Source organism: Halichoerus grypus, chromosome 8 (assembly GCF_964656455.1).
Source record: "Halichoerus grypus chromosome 8, mHalGry1.hap1.1, whole genome shotgun sequence".
NCBI lineage: Eukaryota > Metazoa > Chordata > Mammalia > Carnivora > Phocidae > Halichoerus > Halichoerus grypus.
The window spans coordinates 92,823,924-92,838,859 of NC_135719.1; the positions used below are offsets into that span (position 1 = coordinate 92,823,924).

General features: G+C 53.1%; 1 protein-coding gene across 3 annotated transcripts in view; it reads right to left on the minus strand.

The window, feature by feature from the left end:
- Nucleotides 1–1,551: 1,551 nt before the first annotated feature.
- The window catches only part of NKX2-1 (NK2 homeobox 1), a 46,104-nt gene continuing 32,719 nt past the window's right edge, over nucleotides 1,552–14,936 (minus strand). Inside the window, exons 1-3 of one of the 3 annotated variants that reach the window (XM_036103887.2) lie at nucleotides 5,131–5,207; nucleotides 4,052–4,437; nucleotides 1,552–3,096 (exon numbers count right to left, since the gene is read on the minus strand). In XM_036103887.2, coding sequence (XP_035959780.2) covers nucleotides 2,348–3,096; nucleotides 4,052–4,437; nucleotides 5,131–5,207 — 1,212 coding nt within the window. In that variant the 3' untranslated portion in view covers nucleotides 1,552–2,347. Of the gene's footprint in view, nucleotides 3,097–4,051; nucleotides 4,484–5,130; nucleotides 5,208–14,936 lie in introns of those variants that run through there. The other 2 variants (XM_078078736.1, XM_036103889.2) reach the window with 2 other exon arrangements.

The following is a 14,936-nucleotide window of genomic DNA, read 5'->3' on the forward strand; positions in this document are numbered from 1 at the left end:
TCCTGAGCTTTTCCCCCACCAGCACACTCCGTAGACCCAAGCAACCATCCTCGGATTCTCTGAGTCTCTTTTGGATATTGGAAACCATATCTCAGTAGCCAGACCCAGGAGATGAAGCCCACCCTGGCCCCTACTCGTAAGGCACCAGGGGTGAGGAGCCTCCCAGGAACTGCTGGTCTGGAGCAAGGCCTTGGCCTAGGCAATTTCCCTCACAAGTTCCTAGGGGTGGGGTAAGGTGGAAGCTGGGTGACAGAGAGAGATGGAGACAGAATAAGAGGAAAAGAGAGGAAGAAAAGATGAAGAGAAGGAAAAAGAAAGAAATTCTAGGCATGAATTGAGTACAAGGCAAGTATGAATCAATCCCCCACAAACACTTTCAGGCTAAGAGGGACCCACTTTTGCTAGGAAGGTTTCTCAAAGGTGACACAGAAGGGGCAACAGCCCATCTAGGGGCTATGATTTCTCTCTGTCCAGAACCACTCTTCCCTCCTCCCTTCTCTAGGGCAACCCTGAGAGTTCCCCAACAACCACATCTGGGTACCAAAGAGACCGGGAAATTCAAAGTAGTAAGAAAGATTGAAGATTTTTTTTTTTTTTGCTGGGGTGGCGGGGGTGGCCGGGGCAGTGAGAAGTAGGAAGTTGGGAACAGGAGAAAGATTCCTTACTACAAAGATATTTAGGAGCCCAGAGATGGAAACTGGTGGAACAAAGAGGGAAAGCCCAGCTTCCAAAGTCCTGCCTTCAGTGTCTCCAGGCCAGTAGCCAAGTCAAAAAAATCTCCCAGAGCCAGAAGGACCCTGAGAGCCTGGGGATCCATGTCCAACTCTGAGTGGGGATAGTTGTTTCAGAGCAGAAATGAGACCCAGATAGACTTCCCCATTTTTGAAAACAGCCTCCCACCAGATTCTAATTCCGACGAGGCTCTGCAGCAGATTAGAAATAAGGATTGGTGTTGAAATCTACAGGGACCATCTGTTCCATAAAAATTATCTCTCATTCAGGATTATTTAAAATTATGTTATTTAAAACGTTTTAAAGTTTTAATTGTTGACTTAGCTGTATAAGACCACAGTAGACACTTCTGAGGTTTCAAAAAACAGAAGGCTGGATCTAAAAACTAGTCCTTTGGTCTCTTTCTCTTCTGTTCTCCCTTACCCTCCTGATGGAAGTAGTTTAGCTTTTTACCTCTATATTGCCAAGTCCCAGGACTGTTCAAGGTTTGGTTCTACTCAATTCGGAGACAGAACAAAACTCCATTTCCCTATGGGACAAGGACTCTGGGCCCAGCTCCTTAGCTGGTTTAGGATCCTTTTAGCTCCCAAACAATGCCAATTCCCATCAGGCCAATGATGAGCCACCCCCACCACCACAAAAAAAAAAAAAAAAAAAAAAAAATGCCTTTTAAAGCCAAATCAAAACCAAACAAAAGGTGGACTTTTAATCAGAAAAAGAATCCTTTTAATTTGTATAATTTATTAGAAGCTTCTTAGGAACTATATTTAAGCCAGATATCTACATAAGTTACAACAGAAAAAGACTGACGCTGCAAATACCAAACTGCCAAATAATATACACAGATTTGTCAATGCCCATAAAAAATATAATGGGCTGGGGACAGGGACTGGGTTTTTGTTTTTGTTTTTGTTTTTGTTTTTTTTACAACAAAATGTACAGATTTCTAAAAACTAGGCGTGTAGTCCAACTTTTGACAGCGTTTTACAGCTACAAGTTCACATCAAACATAAAACAATTTTAGCCAGGGCTCTTCCCGGGGCTGAGCCTCGGCGGCCAGCGAGCGCTGGGAGGGGGCATTTCCTTTGTGTCAATGACATGCGGGTCCTGTCGTAGAGTCTTTCCTCTCCCCAGCCCCCAACTCCCCTTCAAAAGAAATCCTGGTATTTACAAGCGAGTCCACCTTGCTGGCACAGTGTACCCAGAGTGAAGTTTGCGATCTTTAGAGTCCAGAGCTGTGTCACTGTAGAGCCCTCTCCAAACTGCACCCTGCCTGAGCGAGGGAAACCCATTTCAATCACCTAACAGACACCCCCAAAGCTGTTTTTTGTTATGTCCTTCTCGGTTTAAAGACTCCTTAAAGAATTGGATTCACTTGGTTGTTTTTATTTTCTTTTTTAAAAAAATTCCCACAAATTTTAGAAAAAAAAAAGGAAGAAAGAAAAAGAAAAAGACGTCCAGCAGTTTGGCTTTTGTGTTTTTTCCCTTGGTCTAAACGGGACAGATTCTTAAGAAAAGTCGAAGCGCAGGGAGCGGCGGGTGGTTGGTGATGTGTGGCCGGCAGGAGGGAAAGCGATGAGGCAGCGCGCTGGGCCCGGCCCGGCCCGGTGTCCTCTCACCAGGTCCGACCGTATAGCAAGGTGGAGCAGGACATGGCGCCATAGTCCGAGCCCGAGGAGTTCAGGTGGGACAGGCTGGACACCTGGCCCTGAAGCGCCGCGGGGCTGGCGGCGTGGTGCGCCAGGTCCGGAGACTGGCCCGCGCTGCCCGGCTGGTGGCCCGGGTGTGCACCCAGGCCAGGGCCACCGCTGCCCACCGAGATAGCCGCCGCGGCCGCCTGAGCCGCCTGCGCCTGCTGCTGCGCCTGCTGCTGCGCGTGGCCCTGGAGGCTGCCGGCGCCCGGCGCGGGGGCGCCTGCCTGGCACGGTTTGCCGTCTTTCACCAGGACCGGCACGGCCACGCGGCGCGGCGACTGCTGCTGCGCTTGCTGCTGCTGCGGGCACCCGGCGCCCCCGCCCCCGCCGCCGCCGCCGCCGCCGCTGTCCTGCTGCAGTTGCTGTTGTGCCGCCTTGTCCTTGGCTTGGCGCTTCATCTTGTAGCGGTGGTTCTGGAACCAGATCTTGACCTGCGTGGGCGTCAGGTGGATCATGCTGGCCAGGTGCTCCCGCTCGGGCGCCGACAGGTACTTCTGTTGCTTGAAGCGTCGCTCCAGCTCGTACACCTGAGCCTGGGAGAAGAGCACCCGGCGCTTCCGGCGTGGTGCGCTTGGCAGCGGGGCCATGTTCTTGCTCACGTCCCCCAGCGAGCCCAGGCCGCCCATGCCGCTCATGTTCATGCCGCTCGCCGGGCCCATGAAGCGGGAGACTGTAAGCGACAAACGCACAGCGTCGGCGGGGACCGGGCCGGGCCAGGCCACCTCGGCCTTCCGCGCCCGTGGCCGGCCCGGCCCACCCCGACGGCGCCCTCCTCACCTAGGCCGCCTCCGCCCCGAGAGGCCTAAGTTCCAAGGAGAGTTAGCGCCTGCCCCAGGCCGTGCCGTCGAGGGATTTGCTGGAAAGCTCCCCACCTCAACCCCGGTTGCCTCCCTCAGTCACAGGGCTCCAGCCCAAAAGCAAAGTGGAGAAAGGCCGCTTCTGGTCCTTTCTTGCCCAGCCCTGGCCAGAGTCGTTGGGTGAGCGGGCCACAGGCGGCGAACTGGGCCCAGACCAAGAGCTGGGGTCCCGCCGTAGACCCCAACTTTGGGAGTTTGGGAGAGTGGGGTGTTCGCCTTCGAAAGCTAAAGTCCCAGACGCTTTGCCTCTCGGCCGCTCTCTCCTGTCAGCCCCAGTGAGGGCACTTGCTCGGCCCATTTAGAGCCCCCTCTGAAGCCGCGCGCCCTTCCACCTGCCTAGACTGGAGAGCCAGCCGGGCCGGTCCCCTCAGCGCGCCGCAGTAGGGCAGCCTCCCGCCCGGCCAGGCCGCACCTCTCTGCTCCCTGCTTGCCCCCAGCTCCCTTAGTTTTTTGGGGGGGTGGGAGGGCGATCCCTGGGCACTCTGAGGTCTCCTGAGCCGAGCAGAGCTGCCAGTCGGCCGCATCTGGGAGACGCCGAATACTAGCACCTGCCCGCAAGACCCCAGCGTTACCAAGTGTCTCTTCTGGGACCCCTCAGTCCAGCAGAGGGAAGAATCCCCAGCTCCCGCACCCTACTCCCTGGCGCGGCTTCCGGGCCGCCCACCCTGACGCCCGGTGCGCAGCCGGCAGGCGCTGCGCCTGCTGCGCTGCTCTCCCCGCGCCTCCCGTACTCAGCCCGCGGCCCGGCAGTGGGGCGGCCTCACTTACTGGCGGGGAAGCGCGGGTCCGGGTTGGCGCCGTACCATCCGGGGCCCGAGGCGCTGTTCCGCATGGTGTCCTGGTACGGCGGCAGCTCGCTCATGTTGCCCAGGTTGCCGTTGCAGTAGCCCCCCACGGCGGAGTGCGAGAGCTGGGGCACCCCCGCCGCCGTCATGTGGTAGGCGGCCGTGACGGCGCCGTGGTGCCCCACGGCGTGCTGCTGCATGGCCGCGGCCGGCGGAGCCGCCTGGCCCTGCCTGTAAGCCGCCAGCGGAGCCCCGAGGCCGCCGCCCTCCATGCCCACTTTCTTGTAGCTTTCCTCCAGGGGACTCAAGATGTCAGACACTGAGAACGGAGTCGTGTGCTTTGGACTCATCGACATGATTCGGCGGCGGCTGGAGGAGGAAGGAAGAGGAGGAAAAAAAAGGGAGAGGGGGAAGGCGAAGCCTCGCTGCTTTTTTTTTTTTTCTCCCTTTGCCAAATATTCTGGTGTTACCTTAACGCCGATCTTGTTGGATGTACACGTAACCGAGTGGACCGAGTCCGCCTTAATTGGCTTGAGTGGAGGCTCGGGGGCTGCCTCGCGTTTGTTTTAGCCCGGCGCCAGGTTTTAGGCAGCCACCAGAGGCGGGGCGTAAGCGCTAAAGCAACAAGACAATAGAAGCCTACATCTTGCCCGAGATAATTAGCTTACATGCTGATGACAAGGTAAACACCTTTAAGTTTCACTTGTCAAGATTTTTAGGTCTCAAAGAGGGAGAGAGAGAGAGAGAGGCAGAGACGCGACCCAAAGCATTTCTTTCCCCCGCTCCCCGGACACCCCCACCCCATTTTTTGTGGGGTGCGGGCGGCGCGCGGGGGGAGACGGGGGGGGGAGGGAAAGGAGGAGGGAACCGAGAGAGGGGAGGGCAAGAGGTGGGGTGAGGAGTAGCCGAGGAGGAGGGATGGTGGGGAGGAAGGAAGGTGAATGCTGCTTTGCAACCAACTTTCGGAGTTACAAAGTGAACCACTTTCCAATACAGCCGGGGTTCCCGGGCGGGGACAAGTCTTTAGAGGGAGGGGGCCAAGGGACAGGGTAGGGGTTTCACCTGAGCCTGCTGGGGCTGCTCCTCCCTCCCGCCGCGGCCTCCCAGCCCCGCGCCTTCCCACTGCCTCCGGACCACATCGGGCTTCGCGGCGCCGAGCCCCAGTCGCCACCAAACGAGCTCGCGAGTCTGGGGACGAACCCTGGGGCCGCACTGTTGGTCTGCGTGTCTGTCCGTCTGTCTGCCTCTTCTGCCGCCGTCAGAGGGACACCTCTGCTCCCCGCCCCCTTTCCCCCTACCCGAGAGAGAATCCCAGCGGGCGGAGGGGACGCTGAGCAAGGGATCGGCTGCCTCCGAGAGGCTGTCCCAGATCCCCGCGTCCCCCTCCCCCCACCTCAGGGTCTTCTCAGCGGTCCAGGGCCCCCTACATCACGCCCCCCCCCAACCCACACGCGGCTCCCTCTCCCCACCCCCATTCCCGGCCAAGGCAAGCACACTACTGGCCGCTAGTGCTGGGAAGCTGGGGGGCACTAACACGAAGGGCCATTGCTGAAGTTGCCCCACCTCGAACAAACCTGGTGTCCCCGACCCTCGCCCATCGCCCGGACACGCGGGGTTCTGGGGCTGGAGCTGACTTTCCGAGGACATCACAGCCCCAGCACCCGAGCCCAGGGCCACGCTGTTTTCCCCTCTGATGCTTCAGGGAGGGCGCGGGCAGGGAGCGTCGTGAGTACCCGCCCGCCTGTTGCCGGGCGGAACTGAGCCTGAACCCCGGCGGGACCAGCTGGCCGGGAGGGGGCGAATCCCAAGGCGCGAGCAGCCCAGCAGGCGGGAGGCTGGGCTGAGGCTCGCCTCCGCCCGGAGCTCAGCCATGCAAAAGTGCACTTGCTTCCCCGGGAATAACCAAATATCTTTGTTTAAAGTGGCGGCGTAAATGGCCAGTCGCTTTGTGGCCACGCTGGATATTAGTAGATGAGGATCATTCTGCTTCAATTGGGCGCCTCTCATCCGGCGAGCAAGAAACTGCTTAGGAGGAAGTGGGTTTCCTGTCTGCGCGTTCCCAGGCTTCAAGTGTGAGCCCCGCGCCTTGAGGGTCCTTGGGCGCCTGGAGAGGGGGAGCTGTGGGCTTTCGCTCCCCAGCCGGGCCAGAGGCACCCGCCGTGCTGCTCCGGCCAGGCCCCGGCCTCCCGTCCAGTGGACTACAGTATCGCGCCCTGCGTGGCGCAGATCCCGAGACCCACTCCGACTTTCCCCCCTTGGATTCTAAACGTTTTGTTGTTGGTTTGGTTTGGTTTTTCTTTGGCTAAAAAGCCTCCTCTCTGGGATAGGGGCTGGGAGGGTGGAGCGCTCCCTGGCCCGGCTGGGGCCTCCAAGACACTGCGGGGGCCGATTAAGGAGGCTTCTCGAATTTGTTTTTTGTTTTCACATTTTCCTTCCCCTCCTTGTACAGAAGGAGCTCCCAACGATGAACAGGCACTTTTGAACAATTTAATTCAGCAGGTTAGGCGCCTTTCCCATTAACAGCAGTTGTAGTAAGGGAAAGTTGTTTTGTTTATTGGCTTGTTATTGTAACATTTCAGTTCCCTCCTTGAGAAGTGCTCTGTACTCCCTCAATACAAAGGCAACTTCTATACTAACATTCGCTTTCCTCACCACCTATGTCGCTTAACAGAGGAGAGAAAGCCCAGGGCACCCTCTTCCTCCCGCATGGGCCCACGTTTTCACGCATCCCCCTTGGCGGCTTTGGGGCAGGCAACCTTGCGTTTGGGCACAGAGACCTGCTTGTCGGTTGTATCGCGAAGGACAAGCACCAAGACGGTTCCTTGCCCTTTTACCGGGGGGCTTCTCTGGGGGGCGCTCTCAGGAAGACTCAGACTCCCAACTGAGCTTTGGTCGATGTGATGTCAAAGCCCAGGGAGCAAGGAGGGAAGACGACGCTGGGCTCAAGTGAACCGTCGAGGAGAGCGGACAAAACTGAATACGGATCTTGTTTGCAAGCGGCCCTAGCCCCTGGGCCGTGTTTTGACTGGGGTCTTCATGACAAGGCGGGGTGGGTTTCCCAATCCCCTGTCTTCTTTCTCTTTCTCCCTCTCCATTATTTCATATTATTGGTAAGTATAAGAAACACCAAGTATAGAATGTTGTACGTCTCTCCCAGTCTCAATGCCATTTAGAAATGGAGGTCATTCCTCACAAGGTTTCTCTGAGATTCAAATAAGATCGGGCCCATAAAAGCGCTTTGAAAGCTTTGGAAAATTGTTAATTCCATTGCCAGAGCTCGAGATTTCTGTATTGTCGTCATTCGTACACCCACCACCCTGCCCTGCCTTTAAGGCCTTGAATCTGACTGAAGGGGAGAGTTAGGTGCATCTTGCGCAGTCCCTGAGCCTCGGCCTTCGTCCTCGGCAGCGTTCCAGCTTGCCAGCCCCGCAGCAGGCTCCGCGCACGTGGCTAGCAGCTCCCCACCCGCCCCCCCACGCCACCGCCCAAGGCTTGCAGACCAGACCGTGACCCCCAGCCACACAGCAGGCGTTTAGTCACCGCCTAGAGCAGATGCCCGAGCTGGGGTTGGGGGGTGGGGGCGGCGCCGGGCTACGGCTGCTGCTCCACCCAACCCCTCCCCCCCAACCAAGATCGTGCGGCCACCTCCCTCAGCAGGCGCGCGCACCCGCACCAGCTCTGGGCTAGACCTCACCTGGGCCTTTGCAGCACCTTGCGGCGCCCGCCCCCAGCCCCCACCCCCCCTTCTACCTCTGCCCCTCTCTCTCTCTCTCTCTCTCTCTCTCTCTCTCACACACACACACACACACACACACCGCCCCACACTCTTTGCCAGATGTGCTGCACTGCCAGGAATAAGCCTGAAGACTAAAACGTCTAGCGGGAGGGGTGGGGGTGGGAAGACTGATACCTCAGTCTCTGAGCTTGATCAAGCAGAGGCCTTGAGAGTCCCTCCCCTGGCCCCAACACCTCTTCCTAACCAAGGCCTCTTCCTAACCAAGGAGTGTCCTTTCTTTTAGCTGCCTCCCAGAGTCATCTTAAGTAGGGCGACCCCGGTTAAACTAGTAATGTCTTCACAGCTGCAGGGAATACTTGGGAACCCTGTCCCCCCTGTAGGACCCTTGCGTCTTCAGTAACTCTCCCCAGCCGAGTGGTCGCAGTGGGGCCCAGTTCAGGTTTCTCAAGGAGCTTTCCCTGGTGGGGCCGCAGGCGCCCACCCCAATCCCCGCCACACTGCTTTGCTCTCTGCAGCTTGGTCTGGAATCTAAGGAGCCCCGGAGGCTCAGGCTCAGGCCCAGGCCGGGTGGGGGACAAGCGGAACTGCCATCAACCTTTGCTCACCACCTGTGTGGCCGAAGGGAAACGTCTTTCTGTCCCTCCAGAGTCACTTCTTTGAGAATTTAGAACAGAGGTCTCATACAGAAAGCTGTATGACTCAGGGCCTGTCGCTTGGACTGCGAGAGGAATGAAAAGTCCTCCCCAGTCCTCACCACCACATTTTTCTAGTTCTCTTCATGGTCCTTCACACCTCTTCGAGGACGGTGAGAGACCATGTTCCCTGGTGCTGATATTTTGCTCCGAGTTTCATCGCAATTCGTGATTTATTCAACAAATATTTATTGAGTGCTGGCTCTGTGCCAGGCTCTGTGCCGGGCCTAAAAATTCAGCTTTAGACAAGCTAGATGTGGCTCTTACCCACACAGAGCTTATAAATTAACAATAAATCACCCAAATAATATGCATGTAGTTACTCTGTGGCAATGTTACTCTGGGATCCAACTGAGATAGAGAAGGTTTTGATGAAGGTGTGTGTGTGTGTGTGTGTGTGTAGCAGGGAGGGGGGAAGGTTCTTCACCATTTCTGAACTTAAAATGCTCAGGGGTGGTAGGCAGAGCACTTGAGTAGAAATCAGAAAACTATGGTGTCGTTTACTGGCCTCCCTCCTTTACAGTGAAACCCTGTTTTATTTATCCTTCAATCTTCAGTGCCTCAAGAAATGTTGAATTAAGGAAACAAAACCTCTTAGCACCTGATTCCTGAGCGGCAAACCAAACCAAACCAAACCAAACCAAACCAAAAACTGTCATAATCTCCTTTGTGTACCTCCCAGGTTGTACTAGGGATCCAAGTATTTAAGGATGAGATCGTGTGCATGAGTCTGTAAAGCACAAAAATCGCTAGCAAATGGAAGGGGTTATTACTTATGGTTCTCTATCTTGAGTTTATAGAAACTGTGCTCCAGGCCTCTAACTCTGCACGAAGCTCTCTGGGCCCTTGGCTGTTCCTGCGCACAGGCCGGCGGTGGGCTAGCCTTCCTCAGCCGGGCGCAGTCTCCCGAGCCTGGCTGAGCTGGGCTCCCGGGTGCCGTCGAGGCAACTCCACCCAGGGAAAGGAAAACAGGAACGCAGCCAGGCCCGGGGCGGTGCGGGGGGGGGGGGGTCGCTGTTCCCCAGTCCCAAGATCCAAGGAACAGAATCCGGAGCCCCCTCTGGAAGGCGTCTTTCTCTCCCTGAAGGATCTCACCGGAACCTGCTGCGCTTTTTCCCCAGGCACCGGACTTGAGAGCCTCTGGAAGATCTGCGCGAAGCCCGGGGCCTGCAGTAGGGCGGCTTTCCCCAGAAGGCTTTCGCAAGGCGCTGTTCCAGGAACAGATTCGGAGCTACGGCGCGCTCCCTCTGCTGCTCCCGGTCCTGGCTTGAGCGTCTAGGGTCTTTGACGGCCACCTTCCTTTTGCGGACGCTCTCCTCAAACCATGGCCTCTGGGCAGGCCCTGGGGATGGGGGTGGGAGGCGACGCTAGGACGTCTGAGAGTAGTGCTCCAGTGTCGCCCTCTCGGTGCACTGGCGCGCTCTGGGGTTGGAGTGGCAGATGAGGTCGTGTGTGTGAAGGCCAGAGTCCGCCCAGAGAGGAGGAGAGTCCACCCTCCGGCCTTTGGTGTCGAAGAACCCTTTCCTCTGTCAGGTCAAGCCTTCCAAGAGGTTGACGCCTGTGGTCTCAGAACCTGCCTATTTTCATGTCACATATTTCAACCTAGAGTCAACTTGTCCCAGGTTATAGTCAGAGCCCCTATAGTCAGGGCGCCCCCTGGCGGGAAGGGATCTAGGGTAGCCGCGAGTTTGGTGACTGGGTTACAAAGTAGAGAGAAAGGGGGAACTCAGCGCTAGCAGCATCCTTTGAAATGCGGAGAAACCAAGACAGGGGTGGGAAGTAGGGGAGGCTGGCCTGCAACTGCTGGGAGACCCAGCGAGGCCGATGCGAGGAGCCCCGGAGGACCGATGCACAAGTAGAGCCTGAGCCCTAAAGCGAATTGGCTGGTTTCCTCCCAGTTCTTCGTTCCTGTTTAAATTAAGAGCCTGTAAGTGGGCAACAGAGTGGACGGTGGTGATTCCGTCCCACTTTGGACAGACGGGAAGCCGCCCTCCTAAGGAACGGGAACACCCCAGGAGGCGCGTGCAGTTAGCAGGAAAGTTTTGGAGCCACTGATGAAGCCGAAAGGACAGATTCAGGTAGGATCCTCGCGGCGGCGCGGCTGTTTCGCCCCAGGACCTGTGCAGGAGCATACAACTTGAGACGGCTGAAACCTGCAGCTCTTCCTCCCTTCCATCTCCCATCAACCCGAAGTTTTCGCCCATGGGCCTATAGTAGTCGCGTTTTCCTCTGAGTCGCCAGCAGCGCTCTGGGGTTTATTTTTTCCGCTCCTTTCCCCCTCCAATCTCCCACCCTTCCCCAAATCCCAACACTGGGCCCGGGCAAAGTTTTAAGTACCAGCATTCTCCTCCCCCTCTCCCCAGGCTCTTTCCGGGAGATTTCCGCGGCTTTGGGTTTTCTGGGACTTGACCTCGGCTGGCTTCCCCACCCTTCACCTCCCAGGACTCTGGGTCTGTCTCGGACGGTTGCGGACCGATGCGATCCGCAGCGCCCTCTTCCAGCCATCAGGAGAACTGCATCTTCAGGGCCGTCCCGGGGAAGAAAGCTTTGTTCCCAGGTCCGCCAGACAAGACTGGTAGTGTTCAGACACTGGTAGTGGTTCATCCGCCACGAATTTGCTCATCTAATTATTCATCATACTGTCGACCCGACCGTTTGCCTGGCTGCCAATCGGTCCACCCAAAGCCACTGCAATAGAGATGTTATGAGAGACTCTTGGGATCCCCCAGCCTCCTGCACCTGCTATTTGAAAAAGCTCATGTGTAGCTCAGGGCCATGGAAACTGCTGTGATATCTAAAGCTTTCCTTTAATTATATTTTCCCTTGAAATCTATTTATAATTTCCCCTTCATATCAGACGGCAGTTGGACACGTGTTTGGTGGCCAGTGTGGCAGTTCACATTTTCTGCACGCCAGTCTTCAGAAAGCAGTGGCCCAACTAGCTCGACACAAGGGGGCTCTGCTTCCTATTGCAGAAGTAGGTGGCTAGCACCTGGAAAATGCGTAGGATCAAGAATACTTCTGGAACTAGTTACACTATGACAGGTGCCCTCCAGCCCTCCAATCTCTGGCACAAACTCACCCATCCAGGCTTTCTTACCAATTACTCCCCCTCCTTGGGCCCTTGCCAAGACTGCATGCTCTCCACCCCCTTCCTCATGTGCCTAAATTACTCTGCTTTTGTTCTTTTTCACTTAGCCAGAAAGAACATCATTTCCACCCCCATGACTAAGTCATACCCTTCTTTTAAAAAAGTCCAATTGCCTCTTCCAAAAATTAAATGTCTGACACACAGTAGGAGCTCAATATGTTTGCAGAATAAATTGATGGATCTAGGGCGCCTGGGTGGCTCAGTTGGTTACGCAACTGCCTTCAGCTCAGGTCATGATCCTGGAGTCCCAGGATCGAGTCCCACATCGGGCTCCCTGCTTAGCAGGGGGTCTGCTTCTCCCTCTGACCCTCCCCGGTCTTGTGCTCTCTCTCTCTCTCATTCTCTCTCCCAAATAAATAAATAAAATCTTTAAAAAAAATTGATGGATCTATATTGCACTCGTCTATTACATTAATAAGACTGTTCACTCTAATTGATTGAGTTCCTAATTGTTTCATATGTTTGTGTTCTCCTTTCAGTTAGACTGTTGGGTCCCTGATTTCAAGGGCTACGCCAGACACTTAGACATGTCCCCAGAAATGGGCTCAGAGCACTGCAGCATTTGATACTGTTAATCATCTCTTTTCAAAACTTTCTCATTGGCTTCAAAGTCACCACTCAGTTATGGTTCTCCTCCTCTGTCTCTGGCCATTTTCTTCTTCATTGTTGGGCTTTCCTCCTCCCCTGCATGCCCATCTCCATGGCTTCGATTACCATCTATGGCTGATGGTTCCCAAGTATGTACTTCCAGCCAAACTCTCTCCAGAGCTTCGGCCGGATATTTCCAGTTGTTTACCTCCTCATACGAATGTCCACCAAACTTAATGTATCCCAACCTGAACTCAAACCCTGCCCCAACTGGCTTCTTGTTCTGTGTTCTAGATCTAGGTGAATGCCATGAGTATCTCCCCTCCCCACAACCCCCTTTGGCTCTTGTATTAGTCTCCTTGGTCTTCCATAACAAAATACCATAGACTGGGGGGGGGGGGCCTTAAACAACAGAAACTTATTTTCTCAATTCTGGAAGCTGGAAAGTCCAAGATCAAATTCTCGCAGGTTCAGTTTCAAGTGAAAACACTTCCTGGCTTGTATCCAGCACCTTCTCACTGTGTACACACAGGATGGAGATCTCTCTCTCTCTCTCTTCCTCTTCTTATAAGGCCACAGTCCTACTAGATTAGGGCCCCACCCTTATGACCTCATTTAACATATTTAACACTAATTATCTCCTAAATACCCTATTCCCAAGTAGTTACATTGAGGGTTAGGGCTTTGACATATGAATTTGGGGGACAAATTCAGTCTAAACCAGCTCCCAAGCCATATACCTGAATATCATCCTTTTCCTCTTCCTCATCCAACTAGTCATAAAGTCATATCAATTCCACATCTTAGATGTCTCCAAATCCAGCCTCACTTCTTCATAATCAGTTCTTCTCTCCTTTTACTGCCTCCATCAAGGCCATTCATCATCTATTGCCTAATCATGTAGCTCTTATTTCTACCTTTAGGCTCTCTCCAGTCTAGTCTATGGTCCTTGACCACAGGACAGAGTCCAACATACCTCTCCAAACTAATTTCTCCCTGCCTCACTACCTACCCCTCCACACTTTACTCTCCAGCTACCCTAAACTTCTGTTGAAGGAGGTCACTGAGAGGATGTGACCGCTGGCTGAACTGTGAGCTGAAATTGGGCGATCAGAGACTCCTCACCCCTTCCCCTGTCCTTGGAATGAACATTCTGCTTGCTTTCTCTGCCCCCAGAAGCTGCCCCAAGGATACAACCTTGAGATAGTGATGTGGTGTTGAGACTGCCTTGATGGTATACATAACTGAACTCAGTTAAGGTCTCTATATAGACACTTAGGATTTGACAGACTGGTGGGGAAAACTACTCCTCTTGCAGCCTCCGGGAGAAGCCTTGTAATTAAGTTCACTTGCTCACTAAACCTGCCACCTACTAATCTGGAGTGGTCTGCCTCTTTCTGCAGTCTCTCCCTGCCCTCCTTTTATGGGGGGCTGGTTTTAGATTATCCCTGGTAAGCTCTGGAAGTTGCAAACCAACAACTTCTCACCTTTCTTTTCATTTTATACAGTTTTATTGAGGTATAACTGACATACAATAAACTGTACATATTTATAGTATAAAATTTGAGTAAGTTTTGATGTATATATACACCCATGAAACCATGACCACAATAAAGGAAATAAACATATCTAACCCCACAAGTTTCTCCTGACCCTTAGTAAGCATCCTCTCCTCCCCTCCCTGTACCCATCCCAGTCACTAAGCAATTACTGATCTTCTATCGGATACTACAAGTAAGTCATCATTTTCTAGAAGTTTACATAAACACTATTTTACATAAAAACTATTTTGCACTCTATTTTGTCTGGCTCTTTACACTTAGTGTAATTATTTTGAGATTCATTAATGTTATGACATGTATCCATAGGTTTTTTTTTTTATTATTGCAAGTGGTATTCAGTTGTATGGATATACCAAAACGTGTTATCCATTCAACTGTAGATGCACATTTGGTTTATTTCCAATTTGGGGCTATTACAAATAAAGATGCTATAAACATTTATGTCAAGTCTTATGAAGATACATGCTTTGATTTGTCTTGGGTAAATACCTAGGAGTGGAATAGCTTCCATGTGTGAGTGTCAAAGCATTCAATTTTTTGCCATTAAGGATGATGTCAGTCATAAGCTTTATAGAGATGCTCTTTATCAGTTTGAGAGAGTTCCCTTCTATTTCTGTGTGCTGAGAGTTTATGTCAGAAATGGATATTATGTTTTGTCCAGCACTTTTTCTGCATCTTCTGAGATGAACCTGTCATTTTTAAATTTAAATTTAAATTTTTTTCATTTTTTATTTGCAGTCTATTAATAAGGTGAGTTACATTGATTGATTTTTGAAGGTTAAACCAATCTCGCCTTTCTGGGATAAATTCCACTTGGTCATCATTTGTTATCCATTTTAGATATTATCATATTCAATTGGCTGAAGGTTTTTTAAGAACTTTTTTATTTATACCCATGAGCATATTAGTCTGTAATTTTTCTTTCTTATAATGGCTTTGTCTATTTTTGATGTCAGTGTAATGCTGGCTTCATAAGAATGAGCTGAGAACTATTCCTACCTCTTCAATTTTTTGGAAGGGTTTCCGAAGAATTTGTATCTCTCTCTTCCCTAAATTTCTGAATGTTTGGTAGACTTCCCCAGTGAAGCCAGCTGGCCTGGCGTTTCCTTTGTGGAAAGATAATTAATTAATATAATATA